Source organism: Camarhynchus parvulus, chromosome 4 (assembly GCF_901933205.1).
Source record: "Camarhynchus parvulus chromosome 4, STF_HiC, whole genome shotgun sequence".
NCBI classification, from domain to species: Eukaryota; Metazoa; Chordata; class Aves; order Passeriformes; family Thraupidae; genus Camarhynchus; species Camarhynchus parvulus.
Window position 1 is genome coordinate 64,851,204 of NC_044574.1, and position 20,162 is coordinate 64,871,365.

A 20,162-nucleotide genomic window follows, 5' to 3' on the forward strand; every position below is an offset into this window, starting at 1 on the left:
GCAAGAGCACAAAGATTTGTAGGCTTTACCTTTACTTCTATGTACTTTCTATTTCTTTCCTTGTTAAAAGTTTATGTAGGAAGAAGTTACCCTTCTCCTAGAAATAAGTGCAGTAAAAAGGCACACTGGCCCAAAAAAAGCTTTTTTTGGTCTATGCAGCATAGCAGGGAACCTGTGTGCTTTCCAGTGATTTGAAACCCTAATGACTACATTGGAAAACTATTTGTTTTTCCTGGGCATTCTTAAAGGGCTTGGATTGGAATTTAAAGTAATAGATTAAAAATAGTGCAGATGGAAAACACATATATTTGTCTATTGGCTTTCAGATTTACTTTTAGTTCCTGGAAATCTTTGTGTGCTGTGGAATTGTCCTGTCACAATTAAATCCAAACAGCTCTTAAAATTCCAATGGCTGTTACATTTTTTTTTACTCTGATATCTGTTCAAGATATTTACTAAAAGGTAAGCACGCACATTTATATTTTTGTGTATAAAAGGGTAAATACATGTCATGTTTCTAATGTTTACAGTGTGCTATTCTGTCCCTGGAGACACCCTGGAGCTGGAACCACTTTTGCAGTCTACAGCATGAGAGGTAGGTTTATGCTTTACTCGGTAATTGTTGAATTGCCTGAAAGTCCTCCTAAGACCAATTTTAATTTATTGTAAGTAAAAATACAAAATACAAAAACGAAAAATAGACATATTTAGTTTCAGGAAACAAGTTCAGAGGAAGAGAAATACCCTTGTCTTTTGTATTAGAAACTCAACATGTGGTATGATTGAACCTGCCTATGAAAGCACTCTTTCACTGAAGTTCATTAACTGTGTTGTAGGTCCTAATGAACTGACCTCTTGGGTCCTGAGGAGAAAAGTCTTAGTAGCTATTTCAGGAAAGATGGGAGAATGCAGCCAGTGAGATTCAGGCAGAGTTTTAACTGTATAAAATGAAAAATATGCATTCAAGTGTATTTCAGTCCACCTAGCTAAGCTTTGATTGTTTCATGTTAAAATGGCATTAATCTTACTCTCTCAGAGAATTAATTAAAGCAGTTTTAACATGAAACACTTTTACTTGCAGCTGAAAGCATAATGGAGGCTAAATGTCTGTTGAAGCCTTACAGCTTTCTGCAGCAGCTGAGTTAGAACCTGGGTCAGTCTGACAGGGGCTGGCAGACATTTCAGTGATGGATGCTCGGTGACCTCAAACCACATCACACGAGGCACCCTCACCGCAGCACTGCTCTGCTCTGGCATCCTCTGTAGTGAGGGCGGGCGCTTCCGTGTGTGAGGAGTTAAAGATCTTTACACCTGCTGGACCAAGCTGGTCTCCAGGTCATGGCCAACCATGCTACTGCTCGCTTAAAGCCACAGATATGCCTGGAATTTTGGAAACCAAACCAAATCAGAATCCTTCTCTCAAAATCCGTTTCAAGCCATGGGGATTTTCCAGAGGTCTGCATGGATCCAAAGAAAGATCAGGAACTCCTGGGTCAGTTACAGGGGAAAACATAAAACTCAAAACAGGAAGGATATTTAGTTCTGCTGAATCAATCTGCAGTTATCACAAAGCTGTTGATTTTTAGAGTTGGTTTTTTTCCCCTTAATATGGAATTCAACAATCTGTTGCTAGACAGTGTTTAAGACACTTGTAAAAGGAAGTAACTTTTTACGATGACAATTTTGGACTGGAATAAAAATAAAATATATTTTGTTTTATATTACAGAATAAGCTTATCTAAATGAACTTCTCTATTTTATAATCCAGTAACAATCTTACCTTATTTCTGTCTTGTACAACCAGCACCTTTCCAGTGCTTTCATCTAGAACAGCACCTGGTATAGAAAGAATATTGAAAAAGAGAAAGTGTTGGGCAACGTCACTCAATCCGAACAACCAAAATTTAACATGTTTTGCTAATGTACAGTTAGCAAGGTTTGTATGGATGAATCACAAAGCGGTTTGTCTGTGGAAAATGGATGCACAGTAAAATATCACAAAAAGGTTAAGTATCCCGTAGAAAAATTCAAAGTTGGCAGTACCAAGATAAATAATTGCAGCTTTTAAGTTCCCGATTAGACAAGAAATGAAAAGAAAAACTTGCTTGTGTTAATATCAGAACTAAAGAATGCAAGATCAAGAGGTTACCCAAACAATCTGGCAAAGCTGCTCGTTTCAGCAGAGATGGGCCTGTAATATTCCTCAAATTACAGAGAATTTTCCAGTGACTATGGCTGAGAAGCCACCCTGAAGGAGGATGAATTTTTCTTCAGAGAAATTCATGACAAAGCCCCCACCTGCTGTAGTGAAGATCTGAGTGGTTTTGGGTTAAAAACACACTCTGGGCTGACTGTACAGATAATGTTCAGCTGTGTGACTATCTCTGAACTTGCACTACCCAGCTATCAACTCATGACAGGAACTGCACCATAATCTGAGTCAACTTCTTAATCAAAAAGTGTTGCTTCCAAGTGGAGAAGTGGCACTTTCACTTGGTGAAAAAACCTGTCTGACTGAGAAGTGCAGCTTTTCCCTATGTCCTCATGCTCAGCCCATGACTTTCTCCCACAGATTACAAGTTTTCCTACTTTCTGGAACCCAAGTGCTTTCATGTTTAATTATGTCATACTCACTGGTCATACTTTAAAAATGTCCTTCCCTTACAACAGGTATTTTTCTCAGATTTTAAAAAGCGTTGTGGTAAGCAGGATGAGTGCTGTGGTGCAGCTTACCAGGATCTTCTCCACATCAGTCATGCACAGCTTTCAAATTAGGGGTTAACGGTAACAAAATGCTCACGTCATTTTACAGCAGGAGGAGGAGGATACAGGCACATCTGTGATGACATGTGCATTTAAAATGCTATGGGGAACTATACCCACAGGAAGGAATTATTAAGGAGTGAGTGTCCAGCTAAAAACATCCTGTTTTTTAATAATACATGGCAGAGTTATGTGTAGGAGGATATTTCAAAGATGAAGTACCAGTCTTCTTTCAAGATATGTCAAAGGACATGCTTTAAGAGGGTAGTCACATATTGGCCTCCCCATGGCTTGTGACTTTATGATTTCATTCCTCCTGTAAATACTTAGCAGTGTCCAAGTTCCACTACTGTAATGATTAAAAGAGGCAACAAAAGGAAACAGGAGGAAGTTTGTGATTAGAGGATTTGTTTTCTAGAAAAGCCATTCCTCAGCCAAAGGGTTTGCTGAGACCAGGGAGGGCTGGTGAAGGCAGGAAACTGCCGTTTGAATCAAACAGAAAGCGTGTTTGCTCTCCTCTGTTCCTCTGAAATTGAAGCCTGTGAATGTCATTTTTGGCAGTGAAATTCCCAGTGAGGTGATCAGAATCTCTGCTAGGGGATACCTCAATCCAGAGCAAGAAGGAGGAAAACACAGTAACAGGATTTGCTGCCTGGTCCCATGTTCCCTTGCTGGGCCACACCTGGTTGGCATCAGTGAGACTGGAGTTTGACTGCCCTGGGTTGTGGTTCTTAAAACTCTCCCTCCTGCTACAAATGTGGTGCCTGGAGCTTTAGTTCATCCAATGCCAGGATGACTTTCTGGAAAGGTTTATACTTGAAACCCAACCAAGTAATCACTATTACAATACCACTTGGTTTTGAAGGTTCTCTTTTGGGGAACAGGCAAGAAAAGCATTTAAACAATAAAAAGAATCCCTTAGATAACTCCAGATAATGAATAATGGACGAGAAAATATCCTTATCCTACCTGTTTTATTTATGACTGATGTAAAAATGCATGCAGAGATGCTCAGTGTTGAGAAGCACTTGTCAACCACAGAATGAGTGCAGACACCACTGCTTGCACTGTAAGCATCAGCAGGCAGGAGCAGGTATTTGTAAAACAACTTGGGAACTACTTTTAAGTAATTTTTTGTAAGTGGCTTATCAAACCTATTCATCTCCATCTTCCTATGCAGTTTTACAGTAATGCAGCTGCTCAGTTTAGATTTCCTTAAGTACCAGGACTGGCCAAGGGTGATCATCCTATGTGTGTGTAGGCTCTCCTTCCTGGAGTCCTTCAACTCCAAGGACTTTGTTTTAACAAGTGCATTAAGGTAGTAGCAATGCAAACAACAGCTGTGTTGTAAGATTTGTAGACTTTGTGAGGGGGAAGAAAGTGCCTTTCACATTTCTTCCTCTCCTTTTACTTTCCTTCCTCAGTTTGTCCTCTCATGCCATTGTTGCATACTTACAAACATGTCAAATTTACAAACATGTCACTTTCTGGATATATTGCATATTTACAAACATGTTACTTTCTGGATATGTTGCATATTTACAATCATGTCACTTTCTGGATGTGTTGCATATTTACAAACACGTCACTTTCTGGATGGCAGGCCACATCCTCCTCGGAGGTGGAGCATTTTGGAAATGCTCTTTAAAAACACGTTAATCACTTCATACACCAGAGACTTCTCTGTATCTTTACACATGTGGAAAATCCTGCCGCCTACAAACGGATGTAGTAACTTAGCTGGAAGACACATCACACATTCCACTATTTCTGAACAATAATGGCCAAGCCCAATGAGTAACATTTGCTACTCTCTGCTTGGCCACTCTGATCCAGTCTGGTAAAACATGACCTGACCCCGCTTATTCACACCTTTGTCATCACTTGGCTGCATGGTCCTGAGGCACAAGCCCTGGCTGTGCTGCCTTTGCTGCGTGGGAAACTCCAGACAGAAGGAAAACCAGCTGCTGGTCTACTTGGCAATGAGACTTGCTACCTGCTCCCTGTTCCTGTGCTGGCTCCCTGCTGGCCAGCCAACCACTCTCCACATCTCTGCTTTCCACTTCAGGATGCTCACAGGACTGACTCCTGCACTTCACTGACTGCCCACAGCTTTGGGATGGAGACTCTCACCAGAAAATTGCTTTTATTTACTGCAGACACGTTCTAAAATACTTTTTGGTTAGGGAATAAAGAAAGCCTTGTGTTTGACCCCCTCCCCAATATCCGTATTTAAATACTTTAATATTTCAAGAAAATGAATTAAAAATAGAATGGACCCTTTCCACTACCCAGGGTCTCCCTCCTAAAGTAGAAAGATAATGGAATAAACCTACCAGGTGATATCCATGCTTCTTAGTGTATTTTTGGGATATGTTCCAGATCCACTGACAGTGAGTAGAACAAAGAACAAAAAAACCCTACATAGCAGTCATTATTTCACACTTGTTTACCTGCCTAGAATGATTTCTTGAAGTATTTATGTCCTTTGAAGAAAATCCCAATAATGACTAAAAGTGTACAAGTTCGAAAAATGGTAGCAAAGAACACGTACATTGTATGTTGTGCAATTTTAAAATCCATACAAGAAATCACGAAATCTGTATACCTGCACTTACCAAAGTTTTCTTTAATGGTTTTTTCCTACTTGCAGAGTGCAAAGTGTTTTGAAGCACAGCTGCAAATTATGCTCTGAAAATGTATTTTTCAATATTTGCAAGTCTTTCAGAGTTATGATTTTTCTTATTGCTCTTTCTGATGCCCACCAGAGTCACAACTCATCTTTTATGTGATTTCCTTTCGAGCAGCACCTTCAGCTGTGCAACTTCTACTCAGAAAACCTCTCTGTCACTTAGGTTTCCTCACAAGGAGCAACCCGGTGCTTTTGCCAGGAGAATGCACTGTCCCGCTCCAGTTTAAGGCCACATATTTTAATGGTGAGGTCTCCATACCTCAGGAAAACATGCTCCAACATGTCCATTGACAAACTCCAAGGCCGCCTTCAGCATCCACCCTGCCCTCTGCTGGCCTGGGAACCGAAGACTCCCACTGCTGATGGCAGCAGCACTGTTTTGTAATTAAGGGCTTTTCACCCCAAGCTTCTTTTCACCTGACCTGCTGCTACACAGAACAAACCATCTTTTGTGACTTCTTCCTAACCAGATTTTTCAAATTGCTGTTTATGGACCTTAACACCGCTTGGTGGAGAAATAACACCCCACAGAGTCCCTGCATGCCAAGGACAAACAAGTCAGGGCTGCAACTGGAGTGATGTGCTCTCCCCAGCCTCGTAATTTCTGTGTGTTAACGTAACCCTTATCCAGTACATGAGGGCTCCAAACCAATCTCCAATTACAGGTAACTGAGTGATGGGATAGGTAATGGCTTATCTGTGGAACTCTGCTGAGTGAGAGAACAAAACCACTGGAATTTGGTGAAGCTAACTTCAAGATGACTGTATTTTTGGCTCATCATCAGTCCCTTGTGCTGTGCTATATGAAAAAGAAAAAAGGGGAAACCGTCTTGTGTAGCTCCTCGGAAATTTTCTGTTATGGAACAACTTTCTAGCTGTGGTTGTGGGAGGTCTACATGGATGAGAGTATGGTGTTTGTGGGTTTTTTTGTAAAATATATGTTTGGATTAAAGATTTCTAGGCACAGTTTAGATCAGCTTTCAGACTATTGCCATTCAGGCTAATAGCTGCTTTAGCTTCTGAACAATCCCTGTTGGGTCGTTTTCCTCGTTTACAGACATTAACTTGAACACAGTTTAGACAGATACACATATTAAGCACACAGAACAGAGAAACGCTTTTTTCCCTACATTGGCAGTTGCTTTTTCATTCCAAAATGCAGCAGCCAGCTGGTTTCCATGGGCTGGTTGTACAGAGGAACAATTCCTACTGAACAGGCTCCTAAGGGCTCCTTCGAGACTTTCTCTGGGTGCCACCACCCCTGTAACTCACCTGCAACCCCCAGCTGGTGTGTGGCGAACCCTGGCAGCCTGCTGGGCCCCTCTCCCAGCCACAGCGTCAGGGTGGACGAGCCCTGCTCAGCGTGGTGGAAAGCAAAGCCTTGGGAAGCAGCCACTGCCACAAGGCTGCTCTGGAGGATGGGGACATGGAGCCAGACAGCAATGCGGCCTTCATCCCGCCACTGAGACACGGACTCTGCAAGAGAGGGAAGTGAGGAGGGTCAGGGACCCCTGTGCCCTTGCTCTGTGTTGCTTTGAACTTTACCACCAACTATAGCTGTTGGTAATGTGCAAAAATCTGTATTTTCACGTCATTTACCGCAGGCTAAAAGTATTGTTGGTGTGAGAAACTCACCAGCAGTCTGAGAGGCTGCCAGGTCGACATTTTATGTGGTACAACTGGGTGTTCACATGCAAAATGATAGCTTTTACATTTAGGGTCTGTCATGAGAAACAGGGGAACTACTCTACTGGAGTGCTCTGTCCAGTTCTGGGCTCCTCAGCACAAGGAAGAGAGGAACTACTGGAGTGGGTCCAGTGGAGGCCACAAAAAGGATGAGGGGTGTGGACCATCTCTCTGTGAGGGGAGACTGTGGGAGCTGGACTTGTTCAGTCTGGAGAAGATGAGTCTCAGCTGGGACTTCATCAATCCATCCAAATACCTCAAAGGGGGGTGCCAAGAGAATGATACCAGACTCTTTTCAGTGGTACTCAGAGACGGGACAAGGAGCAATGACCATAAACTGAAACACCTGAGGAAGAACAACTTCACACTGAAGGGCAGAGCACTGGAACAGGCTGCCCAGCGGGGGCGCGCAGTGTCCTTCTCTGGAGACATTCCAAACCCACCTGCTGTGGTTTGTCACTCCTGTGTCACCTGCTCCGATCGGACTGGATGATTTCCAGGGGTCCCTTCCAACCCCAACTATTTTACGGTTCTGTGAACGATCTGTTTTCCTCCTGCCAGCGCCCTTCACCTCCCGGCCGCGGCTCAGGCTCCGTGAGGGGAGGGGGCGGCTGAGGGCGCCCCCTGACGGGCCGCCCGCCCCCTCACACACCGCCCCCCGCCCGCCCCGGCACTCGGGACCCCCGCCCGGCACTTGCCCCGCAGCCACCGCCCGAAGGCGGCCCGCTCCAGCCGCGGGGAGCTGCGCAGCTCGCCCAGGTCCACGCTCACACCCCCGAACTTGTCCGTCCGCGCCCGCAGCCCCGCCAGGGCCGCCCAGCCCCGCGCCCTCCGCAGCCCCCGCCACGGGCCCGCCATGACGCTGAGCGGGGCGGGGAGCGGCCGCCCTCGGGGCGGTGCTGGCCTCTGCTCCGGAACCGCTCCGCGCCGACCGCTGGCAGCATGTCTGCCTCCTCTTCCAGAAGGAAGAGCAAGGGGCGCCCGGCCGCGGGCGGCGGCTCCCCGCGGGATGCTCCCCTCGGAGCTGCCGCGGGCGGGCCGCTGGTGCTGCGTGTCGCAGACGCCGTGGACGCAGGTACGGGGTGAGGGAGGCAGGCACGGGGTGAGGGAGGCAGGCACGGGGTGAGGGAGGCAGGCACGGGGTGAGGGAGGCAGGCACGGGGTGAGGGAGGCAGGCACGGGGTGAGGGAGGCAGGCACGGGGTGAGGGAGGCAGGCACGGGGTGAGGGAGGCAGGCACGGGGTGAGGGAGGCAGGCACGGGGTGAGGGCGGCAGGCACGGGGTGAGGGAGGCAGGCACGGGGTGAGGGAGGCAGGCACGGGGTGAGGGAGGCAGGCACGGGGTGAGGGAGGCAGGCACGGGGTGAGGGAGGCAGGCACGGGGTGAGGGAGGCGGGCACGGAGAGCCTCGGCCCCGCTGCCTCAGCCCGGCGCGCTGAGGGCGCCTGTTTTTGAATCCGAGTCCCTGCCCAGCCATTCCCGGCGGCTCAGGAACGCAGGACCGGGGGATCTCCCACTCCAGGCCCCCATGAAACCTACCCTTATCCCCGTGGAAGTGTGCCGGCGGTAGCGAAATCCTGGTGGAAGGGGCGGCAGCGTGGGGCTGCCCGTGTTCCCAGCCCCGCCGGCGGCGCCGCCTCACGGGGGGCCGCGCGCTCCCCTCAGCGCGGGCGCCCTGAGGGCTGGCGAGGCTGTGCTGCTCGGGGAGCGCGGGAAACGCCGGGGTTACTGAGGGGAAGGGCAGAAAAAAACTAATTTTTTTTCGTCCCGAAAACTTCAGGAGATGACAAAGTCCCGAAGATGCTGCGCAGAGCGCTGGCGCAGCTGTCGCTGAGCAGCATGAAGTCTGCGGATCTTTGCATAGGGAGGCCGGCCCTGCTCACCTCCGCTGAGGGGCGGCAGGAGGTGAGACCCTTTCTTGACCCTATGAGTGCTTTTCCCATGCTGTTAGCCTGTTCCTGTTGTATTCAATGGAACAAGCATGGATCATGTATTAAGAAAGATGGTGAATGTGCTCTTCCATGTTTTCTGCACTGTAGTTGCATCTTTATTCTCTGTGTGGGAAAAAATCTATGCAGCTAGCTTTTTTTTTCCTATAAATTTATAAGTCATGTGTGAGTAATGAGTTATATTATATCTTGCAAAACACATCTGTACTACTTGCAAATAAAGTGTATAGTTACTTGCTTATTGTTTTTTCACTGATGTGTGGCTTTTTCTAATCAGCATAGTGTATGCTTTTGAGTCATCTCCAGAATGTGTAGAGAGTCCTTGTGGAATTTTTTATCACATCTGTAGGCAAAATATAACAATATTAATTTTGAAAGTGTCTTAGATCAAATCTTAAAGAGCTCAGTGCTCCTTGTCTCTTGCTCAGTGGAACCAGGTTTTAACCTTATCCTTCATATTAACTTTGACTGGAAATGAGCAGGGCAAGACCTCAACTGACAGGTGTTTGCTTTGAAAACTCTTCCCAGGTCTGTACTGCTTGGCCCACTGCAGGCTTCCCAGGGGGGAAAATTGGGCTGGCTGAAACCACTCAGAAGAACCTGAAAGTAAATCCAGGTGATGCCCTCACTGTGCAGCCTGTGACTGGTGCAGTCATCCAGGCAGAGGAAGTTGATGTAAAGTTGAGGTATGGAACCTGTTATAACCTTACTGAGGTTTTTATTCGAGCAGATCCCTTGAAAATGTTGTCATTCTCTTATCACTTCACAGAGTTGGCATTTGGATTGTTGTAGAGTCTGATTATAGTTATTTCCTAAATACAGTTACTTTACAGTTACTTTTGAAAGTGTAACTGTGATGTAAATAAACATCCCAGTTCCCAGGCAGTCATTTGCAGATTTTTTTTTTCCATGAAGAAATTCCTCCTGATTTCCAGAGAGCCGTAGTTTCATGTAAGAAGCAAGGACACAAATTACTAAAAGAACACATTGAAGTCCCATTGCTCAAGTAATTCCTAGGTTTCTAGATGCTTTACAGGTGTAGTTCATTCTCTGCAAATTAAACACCTCTGGGTAGTGCTTGTATGCATCATTTAGCTCTTCCTCCACTTAAAAGAATCAGACCCCAACAACGTATAGTTAACTACGTGTTTACTCATCAGGAAAGGCTCTGATCTATTAAGAGGTGTCCTCTAAATTAACTTAATACACCTGTTTTCCATCAAGCTGCTTTTTTTGACGGCTAAAATCGGGCAGCGGCTTTCACTGGCGGGCTTGGGGCTCCCCCCGTTGTTCGCGCTTGGAGTTGCAGCAGCAGCGTCTGCTGTCAATGTCCTTGGTGCCGCTGCTTTTCAGCCTGCAGGTGTGTGAGTGCTCGCAGAATTTGGGGAGTTCCGTCTGCAAAATGGGGATGAAGTGAGTCTTAGCTCTGAGTCAGCTAATTAAACGACTAGCAAATGCTTTGTGGGAAATCTTGGAGTGTTTTGGCAGTGGGTGTGCAAGTGCTCAAGGCATTGTTTTAGTCAATAAAAGTTGTGTATGTGTGTTTGCAAGGCTGAAAGAGACCTGCCTGATCTAAATTCTTCTCAATTCAGTACCTGTAGCAATGATTAAGATGCCTGCATTGCCTATTGGCGATCCTAAGCAATGATAAATACAGCTTAGGGTTTTGTTAATTACAACATTTTGTTTGGCAAAACTGGGTTAAATAGGTACACTTCTTTTATTACTGTGTATCTAATACCTTCAGGGTTAGGTCCATATGATATGAAGACTGTGAAGTGCTGTGGACTGTGGTTTTGGTTTTAAGTGCTTGGAAAACCAATTTTTTCCCTTCCTACCACAGGGACAAAGATGCTACTGTTAATGCTGAGGAAATGTCTGTTTGTCTGCTGAGAAACCTTGGTATGAGTTTTACTGCTTCTCTTTTGACTGTTCAGTTTTTGTAGTTCTGGATACAGGAGCAAGGATTTTCCTTTTATGTTCTTAATCAAGGGCGTGTGGCAAAATAGGGGAAAGTTACTTTGTTCACACTTTGTTCAGGGATCTGTCTTGTTGGGCTAACTGATTATGTCATGCTGCAGATATCTCATTTGCATTAGTTGTGGTTCCATTTCTCCTGTCCATTTCTTGTATAACTTGGCTCATGCTAGGAGTGTTCAGCACCCATTGACAGCCTTCAGGCTGATGCTGCTGTGGTGCACTCCAGAGTTTACTTGCACTGTGAGGAAAAGAGTGCACTGCTGCACATTAATAACAACATTAACGTGAAATTCCAATCTCTGAATCCCTTTTTTTTTTGTGTTGGTGGTAAATAAGTAAAGTTGCTCTTCATTGGGTGGTAGGTGTACATAAGGAAGGCAAAAAAAGCAAGGTAAGTTATTGAAGGTAGTGCATACAAAGTTTTTACTTCTTACAGTACTAATTCCAAAATCCTCTCTTTGTATGAAATTTAAAAAGGTGAAATTAATCATGAGTTTAAGTGTAGGGAGATTACTGGATAAACATTTGTCAGTATCATATGTAGAGTCTGCTTGTGCACAGAAGGATAATTCAAAGAACCTGAAATTACCTCATAATTGCCTTTTGTTTTGTTGATTTATAGTACTTTCTAAGCTTCCTGATAAAGAATTATTCTGATGCAAGAATATCTTGAGTGTTAATTGCTGCCAAAGTAGATTGAAATAGCATCATCTTTGTCTTTTTTTCTTCTTTAATCTTCTCACAGATGGGAAAATAATCCTGCCAGGAAACCTCTTGGCCTTCACTTACTATGGCAGACTTTGCAACATCGTGGTGATGAAAGTGAAGGGGACTGACGGTGCAGAGCTGATTGCCCAGGGCAGCGCCATTCCCGGTGATTCCAATGAGCCAGACCTTGAGAGGTCTGATTTGGAGAGCAGTGCCTTAGACTTGTCCTTGCAGCTGGGCAGGATGGACATTGGTGACAGTCCCGAGGTTGCCTCCGTGAGCACCCCAAGCAAAGCCGTGGATCCAGGCTCACCAGTCACACCCAGTGCTCCAGACTCTGGGCACAGAGACAGAACCAGCAGGGGAGATGGTGCAGACCTCCCCAGGATCTGGAGCTGCCTGGGGAAGGCAGCACTGAGGGACTCCCACTAACTGGCAGAATCGGAGCAGTGAGCAATACAGATTGTTTTTACTTCATTTCTTCAAGAACTAAAATCAATTTTATTGAGCCAAGGACCAGTGCAGCAGAGGATGGCGAGTGTCAGTCCCGGGTCACCTATGACATGATAGGAGGCTTAGGCAGCCAGCTCAGAACTATTAGAGAAACTGTTGAACTGCCCTTGAAGCAACCTGAACTGTTCAAGAGCTATGGTATGATGCCTGAGAGTTGGCTTTCTTCATTAACTTTTGTCTTTAATGTGACTTTTTTTTATTTTTAAACACTTAATTACTCCAAGATTATGCACCAAATTTTATGTAACTGATCTGGTAAACTTGTATGTCCAAATGATGTCAAACTGCTTTATAATTACATTGTGTGGATACTGTGGAGATGTTTTGGTTAGCCTGTGTGAAAAACAGTTGAGCAGGGAAGAAATGTGAGTCTGCACCAAAATTCAGGCGTGCATGAGCAGAATTTATAGCAAATAGGGAAGATTTCTGTACTTGGACACTTGAAAGGGGCAGTTGTTTGTGTTGTCGTAAGATTTTGTGTTGGTAGACTCAGTTAATCGTATCTTTTAAATGGAGGAGAACTCAGATTAATTCTTCTGCTTTTTTTATCCCTGTGTGTTCCTGCAAAATTTCAAGGAGGTCTTTTGAGGCTGCTTACTCAAACTGCTCATGTGTTCAGCATGGAATTACAGGGTGGAATACCAGATACATTTACTGTTGCCATATATAAGGTTGTAGGTAATATATATAAAAACTTGGAGGATTTTTGTGACTGTGCTGTGTATTTATCACAAATGGCTGTGTACCTTGTTGAGGTGTGCATTGCTGTGAGACAGGGCTCTTTTACCTATAAATACTTATTTACTCTCTTGTCTTGGAGGCCCTTTATTTCTCTCTATGACCTCTTTCCCCACACACAGGGGAGGTGATTTCAGTGGGGACAGTTTCCATAGCACACAGGTGGCTGTTTCCTGGCCATGATCCACAGGTTTCAGTGGGGTGGTGTGAGGCATCTCCATCATGAGTGGTCCAGCTCAATTTGGTCCAACCCCAGCATCACCATAGGGTTTGCTTCAGCATGAGTGTTCTTCATACCTAATCCCTGAAGCTTGAGCAGATTCTCTACTCATCACATGATGGATGAGGATGTTTTCTCAGCAGTTACAATCCTTTAACCCCCATCCAAACGTTGGGAGTCCTTGTCTGCTCCTGTGCAGTGAGGCTGGAGCTGAGGTGAGCCTGTGGTTCCACAGCCCCGTGTATTGCCAGTGCCAGAAACACCACAGGAGGGAGCAGCACATGCTTTAAAGGGCTGGTCTGAAGGAACCTGTATGTAGGGATGCTTTTATTTTTTATTCTTTGTCAGAGGGCAGATAATTTTTTCCCTTTTCCAGTGTATTAGTTTCTAAGATTTGGGCATGTGGCCTGCCCTTGAGGCATCCTTCCCTGTCTGATTCCCAGTCCCACCTGATGTTTCTTTGGTTGTGTCTCACCAACCTGCTGGGGTCAGGCCTTTGTCAAACGCTTGTCTTTTTGCTTTCTAATTTTTCAGCTTCTGTTTTTGGCTTTTGTGGCCATTTAATTTGGCTTTGCTGGTCTTAAACTTTCTTTGGTGGGCTCTTTACCTGGGATCACAGTTGTGTTTCATGCAGTTTACCTGTATTTTCTGTCCAGCTTCAATTGTACACAGCAATACCTTGTTCTTCCAAAGTCCCTTATGTTTCTGTCTCTGGCTCTTAACATGTGCCATTAAATAGGCAGAATCATCCTTTTAATGTGTGTTTTTCACCATCTTGCAAACATTCCTAAATCAAGCCTTACAGTATCTCTAGAACTTTTTTGGAGTGTTGCAGAGAAGTGGTTTTCTGATTTGGGAAATTTGATATAATGACACTGTAAGAATCATGAATAACTTAAAGGGTATTCATGGATGTTAAGTACTCAGCTGAGTAACTTTCTTGAGAAAACACAGGGAAGATTATAATGAACTGCTGAAAAATATAATGATTTAAATAGGTGCTTTTTAAACAGAATCTTTTAAGCTTTAAAAATACAAAATGTGTATGTATGTCCCATTTAAGAGTGATCTTTTCCCTGAAAGCCTAATTCATCATAATGCCATGTCTGTGAAATTAATTAATGCTGGGGTCAAGTTATTATTGGTAGTAACAGGGACAGTGAAGTGTGCAAGTGCAGGCTGGGCCTGGCATTTATCACCAGTAACTTGTGTACTCTGTTTGCCTGCATGTGCTTGTCCCAAGGGATCCCTCCTCCTCGGGGAGTGCTGCTCTATGGCCCTCCAGGAACTGGGAAGACCATGATTGCCAAGGCCATCGCTAACGAGGTTGGCGCTCATGTTACTGTCATTAACGGCCCTGAAATCATAAGCAAGTAAGTCCACCCACTTTATTTGCATTAATTCTGTAAATATAGTAGCCCAAAATATACCCTGGCATCACTCCATCCACTGTGGGGAGGTGTAGTATTTGCTGTGGGTTACCTGCCCACAAGAGTCAGAAACAAATGGGAAAGGGTTCTTTCAGGTAGCGCTTACATTTCTTGTATTAAAAGATGTTTATATTGGACTTGGCCAGGAAATTTGTGTAAGGCATGGACTGAATTAAAGATGGGATTAAAGTTGCATCTGCAGTTGCCTGTAGGTTACTTCTGCAATTAGAAGATGAACTTGTTAAAGCATATTTGCAATTAAGATGACACTGCACAGACTGATGTCTCCAGAGAAGTAATTTTTTGTAGATAAATTTTTTGTAGTAATTTTTTGTAGGTTGTAGGTAAAAAAACATAGCTAGAATTGTTTCTAACACAGAAGAGAAGCAGTTTCCCTTTTTTCTCTAACATTGCCTGTGCCCCATTTCACCTTAATTTCTGGTCCTTGTGGAAATAAAGATAATTGTAGATTTGCCCGGACTTCAGGACCTTGAAAGTGAGCTACGGCTTTTTGTAACTCACAAGCAGTAATTTTCCAGGTTGCCTGCAAAAGACAAAAACTGCAAGATTTTTATTAAAATATTTTAATTCTTACAGGTTTTATGGGGAGTCTGAGTCGAGGTTACGTCAGATATTCGCTGAGGCTTCTCTCTGGTATGTTCCTTTGGAGAAACTTATTCATGGTATTGGTTCCAGCCTTAGTGTTCTTAAAAGAAAAATGTTTCCAAGAAGCTTTGAATTGTGACTTTTTTAGCCAGTGCTTTTTAAAAGGAAATAAATTTGTTTATGTTGAGCTTAGCTAGGAGGAAAGCAGTCACATTTTAGGATGCCTCTTAAATCTTTTAGGACACTGCCCTTTTTAAGGGAATGTTCGGGATGGTGCAGAAGCCCTCGACCTGTGTTGTTAGTGCATTGTGTGCTTATTTCAAGAGAGGGAAGCATGAGCCAGAGTTTCACCAGGATCCAGATTTTCCTCTAGTTTTTTTATCTTTGGAGGCCAGCTCTAAATGAGTTGGTGTTGGTACTGGATATAGCATTCCTCTGGAGTAGGGTGGCATCTTGCCCAAATTTCTAAGACTTGGTTAAGGCAGATTTTAGACTTCCATGTGACCGGTGCTCACTGTACATTAGCAAAAGATGATTGCATACTGAAGGTATTAGTTGTCTAATATAGTATTAATTTTAGTTTTCTCTCTGAGTGGGATGCTTGTTAGTTTTTGTAGAACTGGATGTTTTCCATGAACAGCTTTCCTCTGCCTTAGTGTTTTAAATCTTCCCCAGCACCTTAACATTTTTTCCCTTTATTTTTTTCCCCTCAGTCGCCCCTCAATTATATTTATAGATGAGTTGGATGCACTCTGTCCAAAGAGAGAAGGGGCTCAGAATGAAGTGGAAAAGAGAGTTGTTGCTTCACTGCTGACATTAATGGATGGCATTGGCTCAGTAAGTTGAATCCAATGGGACAATTATGTACATGGGGACTCACTGAACAAAATAATATTGCTTCTACAGTGGAGCCAATTTGAGATGTATCACTTGTGGGGAAATGAAACAGACTTAGGTGAGACTTTGTAGAATAATCTAATGTTTTTTTGGATGCTAAGCAGAGGATGTAGGAGAGAAATGTCTCCTGAAGACTGTTAGTTTAAAAGAAAGTAGGTTTCTTCCATTCACTGCCTTTCCTTTGCCTTCTACCCCTCTTGTAGTTTTGAAGATCAAACTGAAATTTCAGTGATAGCCCATCATTCAACTAAACCAGGTATTTTTAATTGCTCTGAAATCAAAGTCATCGGAATACTTCTGGTGATATGTAGACTGCATGATTAAAGGCAACAGCAGCTATTTCAAGAGTGCCAGAGCAGTATGTAGGACATAAATAAAAGCCTAATAAAGTAACAGTAAATTTAATTGACTCGAGTAAATGATGGATTAAGCCCATAAAGTCTGGCAATCTCTCATCTATTGTTTTATGATTATTAGCAGGAAAGATGAAAGAACTCTGTCCAGAGTATGAAAATAAATTTCTTCTGTTTATGTAATCTGCAAGTTTCTCATTGTTTTCCTTCATGGCAGTTTGAGTTGCCCAGCCTGAAATTGTTCACAGGCAGAACGTATTTTCTGGTGACAAAGGCTGATGGATATTCTTCCTGGAAAGAGTGCTTCATTCACAAGAAGAGAATGACATTACAGGAGACCTCCTAACTGATGGTGCCTCACTGTAAAAGTGAAGAAGCAGAGCTTGAGGAAATTGGTTAGGATTTTTGACCTTGCTTTTCCTGCTGGACTTACAGGAAGCTTTATAACCTCCCATCTCTCTTGGGTTTGATACCTGAACTGATTTGTTTCCCAACAGTGTTTATTCAAGGTCTGCTGATACCATTTTGTTCTTGTGCCAACACTGCATTTTAGCTCAAGCACTTCTTTTTCTCTCCTTGGTTCTTAATTTCCTGATTTAGGAAAGGAGATTCTTGGGGATTAAAATGGGAGTGCCTCTTGTATTACCTGTTTGACATTTAATTGTATTTTAGAAGTAATACTTTGTTGTTTGATGCCTTCAGGAAGGCAGTGAAGGGCAGCTGTTGGTCCTTGGGGCCACCAATCGCCCTCACGCCCTGGATGCAGCACTGCGCCGCCCGGGGCGTTTCGATAAGGAGATAGAAATTGGAATTCCCAATGCCCATGACCGTCTGGACATACTCCAGAAGCTTCTCAAGAAGGTTCCCCATTCACTCACAGCAGAGCAGCTGGCACATCTGGCTGATAGTGCACATGGTTATGTGGGTGCAGACTTGGCAGCCTTGTGCAAGGAAGCAGGTAAGGCTTTGTTTATCTTATTTAGGATATTATTTTACTGTTAGTCTCTTTATTAAAGCAAAAACAACCCACAGTCTGTGCTAATAGCTTTTAAAACACTGAACGTTTATTAATTTTTGTGCCAAAGAAAACACAGCCAAGCTCTTCCCAGGCAGATCAGAAAAATTCTTTGAAAATTAATAACTTTTAACATGCAGTGTTAAGATCAATAACCCTGGGGAATCCCCTGTGCCATTTCTAGGATCTTAGACAGCTTGCTCTCAGTAAACCAATGGTTTTGGGAGTTAACTAACATCCCTAAGAGTTTTTCTATTTTCTAGACAGCCCCTTGCACACAAAAATCCTAAGTCACTCTGGCTGCACAGCTTGTCCTGCAGGTCCTTGTTCCCAAGATGTGGAGGCAGTGGGCCTCAGGGGTGTTTCCTGTGTCTCCCTTCCATATTTTGTGCCTGTATTCCATTTCCCTGCAGAGGAGGAGCTCCTGGCAGGGGCGAGGGCGCTGTGTGCACCTGGCTCAGGTTGTGCAGCCGAGCTGAGAGAGCTGCTGAGCGCACCCTGAGCTGGGGGCTGGAACGTGGCCCTTGGCCTTGGGAACAGGCATAGCCCTGGAGAATTATCCATGCCAAGGTTCAGTATGTTCCAGGGAATGCTTCACTTCTGTTTTCATTGGATGAAATATTGCAAGTACGCTCTATCAGATCCTGGGTTTTGCTAGAGTGCGTCTGCACAGTTTGAGCATTGGAACTGAAATCTGCCCACGAGCAGCCCTTTAAAACAGCTGAGTCAAAATCCAACTGTCCAGCCCTGCTTACACATGTTTGCTCCCTTGTAGTTCACAAATAAGTTTGCTGCATGTGCTGGTTCCTTTTATTTCCTTTGGCACCGGGACAGCTTCCTCTGGCAGTGGCACAGAGCACGGATAATTCGTGCATCGGAACTGACTGGGAAGATGACAGATGTTTTATTAGGGATGATGGCACCTGGAAAAGCCAAGTCTTTGCTTGCCAGCTTGCAGAATTTTTAAGGGATAGTTCTCAAATAAGAATCTGTGGAGTTTTTATGGATCAAGAAGAAAAAAATATATGAGATTATTTATTTTCTAGTGCTTTCCTCTTGGCTTCAGTTGTGTTTTAAGTGCTGTTTTTAGTTAGAAAACATAATTTTTTCCTGCTTGTATATATTTGTTAATAAAAAAGATAAACTCCCTTTTTATTTTCCTTCCCCTGTGTTTTTGGAAGCCTGTCAGGTCTGCCTGTGTCTCAGTGCTCAAATACTAAACACTCAACTAATGTAATCTCAATGTAATGTAGTTCTCAGGGAGAAGTGTTGTGGTTTCAATTCCAAACATGACCCAGCTGAGGCTTTTACTTATGCATGTGCAGATGGATTCATAATCCAGCTGCAAATAGATGATATTTACCCACTTCTTGAGGACCTCTTAGAAAATAAATCTGGAATGTTGTGCAGGTTGAGCACTGCATAGACAAAAACCTTCAGGCATCTTACCTGTGACTGCTTGCAGGACATGGTGTTATCCAGGAACTTTGCATCCAAAGCCAGTGGTGGGAATGAGGGGAGGAGGATGTCTCCTTCCTGTTGCGCTTCTTTCTGCGAGTTTGAATCCGTGCTGTCAGTTTCCCTGGCGTTTTTTACGGTGGGGCGACCTCTGCTGGGGAAAATACAGTCCAGCGCCGTTAACTCCTTGCAGCCCGCGTGAATTTTCCTCCTCAAGCAGTTGCACAAGCATGAGTCAGTCGAGCTGTTACATAAACTGAATTTAGGTTGCTCATCATTAAGGAATGTTCTTAGTTTGAGATTTTTTTCTTTTTTTTTTCCAGGTAAGCTTTTTATCTGTTTTTTATATTACATTTTCAACACCTTGTAAAATATTACTGCTTTCACTGGAGTTGAACTTAGCAAATACTTTTATAATATACTGTTTCTCCTCAGCAGAGCAAGATTCCTTCATATGGCAAATTTTCCAGTGTTTTGTCTAGTTTTTCGTGTTGTTCCAAGATGCATGGGCTCCTATTGCTTCACTTCAGAAACTCTGCTGTGGGCCAAGCTAGCTTGCTGTCCAGGAATGCTCTCTGATATTCAGCCTAAGCTTCCCTTGTTTAGTTTTATCCCATTATTTCTATTTACATCCTTGTATAACACGTTTGCTCTCCCTCCTTAGTGTTTACACCCTTCAGATATCTCTAGGCTGTTCTCATGTCCCCTACCTCCTCGTTCATTACTGAGCCAAACTATAAATATTTAGCTCTTTTAATCTTTCCTCATAAATAAGTCCTTCCTGCCTTCCGAGAAGTTGTGTTGATTTTTCTCTGAACTGCCTCCAGTTTGTCAATAACTTTTTTGGTGATGTAGGCCTTAGAATTGAACATAACATTTCATATATATGTATATTACATCATAAAGCATGGTATAAACATGTAAGTAAGATGTCTAATGCACATTTCTAGATGTCCAAAATGCTTGGTATTAAAACAGCATCTGAGTTAAGAATTCTTTCACAAATGTTAAGGTTATTTGTGCTACATTCAGACTTGATGTATGTCTAAGTACAGGGGAAATGTGGAAACTAGCTTAGAAAAAGGATTTCAGAACTCAGGAATACATGTTCAGTTTTTGGCACAGGATTACTGTTGCTTGCTGATTGTATTTCTG

The 20,162-nt window shown here is 43.8% G+C and overlaps 1 protein-coding gene and 1 long non-coding RNA gene across 2 annotated transcripts in view; one reads left to right on the forward strand and one right to left on the reverse strand.

The window, feature by feature from the left end:
- Positions 1–6,762, reverse strand: part of LOC115902908 — a 7,579-nt gene extending 817 nt beyond the window's left edge. Inside the window, exons 1-2 of the long non-coding RNA XR_004060663.1 lie at positions 6,728–6,762; positions 1,781–1,836 (exon numbers count right to left, since the gene is read on the reverse strand). This is a non-coding gene — a long non-coding RNA (uncharacterized LOC115902908). The remainder of the gene's footprint in view (positions 1–1,780; positions 1,837–6,727) is intronic.
- Positions 6,763–8,064: 1,302 nt separating this feature from the next.
- Positions 8,065–20,162, forward strand: part of SPATA5 (spermatogenesis associated 5) — a 161,764-nt gene continuing 149,666 nt past the window's right edge. Inside the window, 10 exon segments of the mRNA XM_030946841.1 lie at positions 8,065–8,216; positions 8,921–9,045; positions 9,618–9,775; positions 10,933–10,991; positions 11,815–12,156; positions 12,159–12,428; positions 14,492–14,621; positions 15,276–15,332; positions 15,998–16,121; positions 17,237–17,492. Coding sequence (XP_030802701.1) covers positions 8,084–8,216; positions 8,921–9,045; positions 9,618–9,775; positions 10,933–10,991; positions 11,815–12,156; positions 12,159–12,428; positions 14,492–14,621; positions 15,276–15,332; positions 15,998–16,121; positions 17,237–17,492 — 1,654 coding nt within the window. The 5' untranslated portion in view covers positions 8,065–8,083.